The following is a 1,300-nucleotide window of genomic DNA, read 5'->3' on the forward strand; positions in this document are numbered from 1 at the left end:
GCCGCCCTTTCCACCTGCCCGCTGGCTGGCTCGCGGCCATGGGTGCCCGGCTTGGTCACCTGCATCTGCCCACCTGCCCCCTCTGGCTCACAGCCCTCTGTTTAGCTGCCCTGAGGACGTAGTCCCGGAAGTCACTGTGGTGTGGGCATCAGGCCTGCCCCAGCTGTGGGGTCCGGTCAAGTTAACCAGCACTGAAGCGTGCTCACTAGGCCTGCTGGGGGTGCAAAGACGCCCTCCTGGAGGAGGGGAGGCGTCTAGGCGTGTGCAGTGGGACTTGTCCCAGGCAACAAACCAGGCTCAGATCAGGGAGGCTCCAGGGCTGGGGTGGTCAGGGCGGGCTCCCTGGAGGAGGTGGGAGTTAAGGGTAAGGATGGGAGAGGGAAGGGGTGGATGTGCCAGGGCTGTAGAGGGGCACAAAGGTGGAAGAGATAGTAGAAATAGTGGGGGGCTGTCACATAGGGGAGCAGGAGTCTAGGGCGTGTCCCTGTCCCGCCCCCTCCCTGCCTTGACCCTTCTCCCTGGGGGTGGGGGAGTGTCGGACATGGGGCCGCCTCCTTCAGCCCTGTCGTCTGTCCTTGCCCTCACAGGACGCCTCTGGAGCGGGACCAGGTGAGTGCGCGCTCGGGCCCTCTCGGCTACGTCCTTGTCAGCGGTCACCTGGGCCCTCCGCTTGGGCCCCAAGCCGAGCAGACGGGAGCACGGCTGCTTTCCCGTGTTCTGTCTCCTCTTCCCACCACGTGCACACGCCACGCACATGCCACATACACACACACACACACACACACCCTGCACTGCATCACAGGAACGTGGCTTTCTTTAAAAAAAAATTGATTGATTTTAGAGCCGTGGTTCTCAACCTTGGCTGCACATTAGCATCACCTGGGAATCTTTTTAAAATCCTGATTTCCGGGCCTCATCCTCCGGAAATTCTGTTTCTTTGTTACTAATGTTGTGGCCCCACCCCATCACAAAGAAGCAGAATTTCCAGAGGATGAGGCCCAGAAATCAGGATTTTAAAAAGATTCCCAGGTGATTCTAATGTGCAAAGTTGAGAACCACTGTTTTAGAGAGAGAGGATGAGAGACAGACAGAGAGACCCATCTGTCGTTCTATCTGTTTATGCATCGTTGGTTGGTTCTTGCATAACCGGGGCTGAGCCTGCCACCTTGGTGTGTCAGGATGCTGCTCTAACCAACGGAGCCACCCGGCCGGGGACCGGGACGTGGATTTTCAGTGTTGAGCGTTGAGAGCGCCGTGTGCTGGGACGCAGCGTTGGGCCCGGGCCTGGCAGACAGGCCCA

At 59.1% G+C, this 1,300-nt stretch overlaps 1 protein-coding gene across 1 annotated transcript in view; it reads left to right on the forward strand.

The window, feature by feature from the left end:
* The window catches only part of VAV2 (vav 2 guanine nucleotide exchange factor), a 78,952-nt gene that overhangs the window by 67,256 nt on the left and 10,396 nt on the right, over positions 1–1,300 (forward strand). The window contains exon 19 of the mRNA XM_014544219.1: positions 513–609. Within this exon, the coding sequence (XP_014399705.1) occupies positions 513–609 (97 nt within the window). The remainder of the gene's footprint in view (positions 1–512; positions 610–1,300) is intronic.

Source organism: Myotis brandtii, unplaced genomic scaffold (genome assembly GCF_000412655.1).
Source record: "Myotis brandtii unplaced genomic scaffold, ASM41265v1 scaffold357, whole genome shotgun sequence".
Taxonomy (NCBI): domain Eukaryota; kingdom Metazoa; phylum Chordata; class Mammalia; order Chiroptera; family Vespertilionidae; genus Myotis; species Myotis brandtii.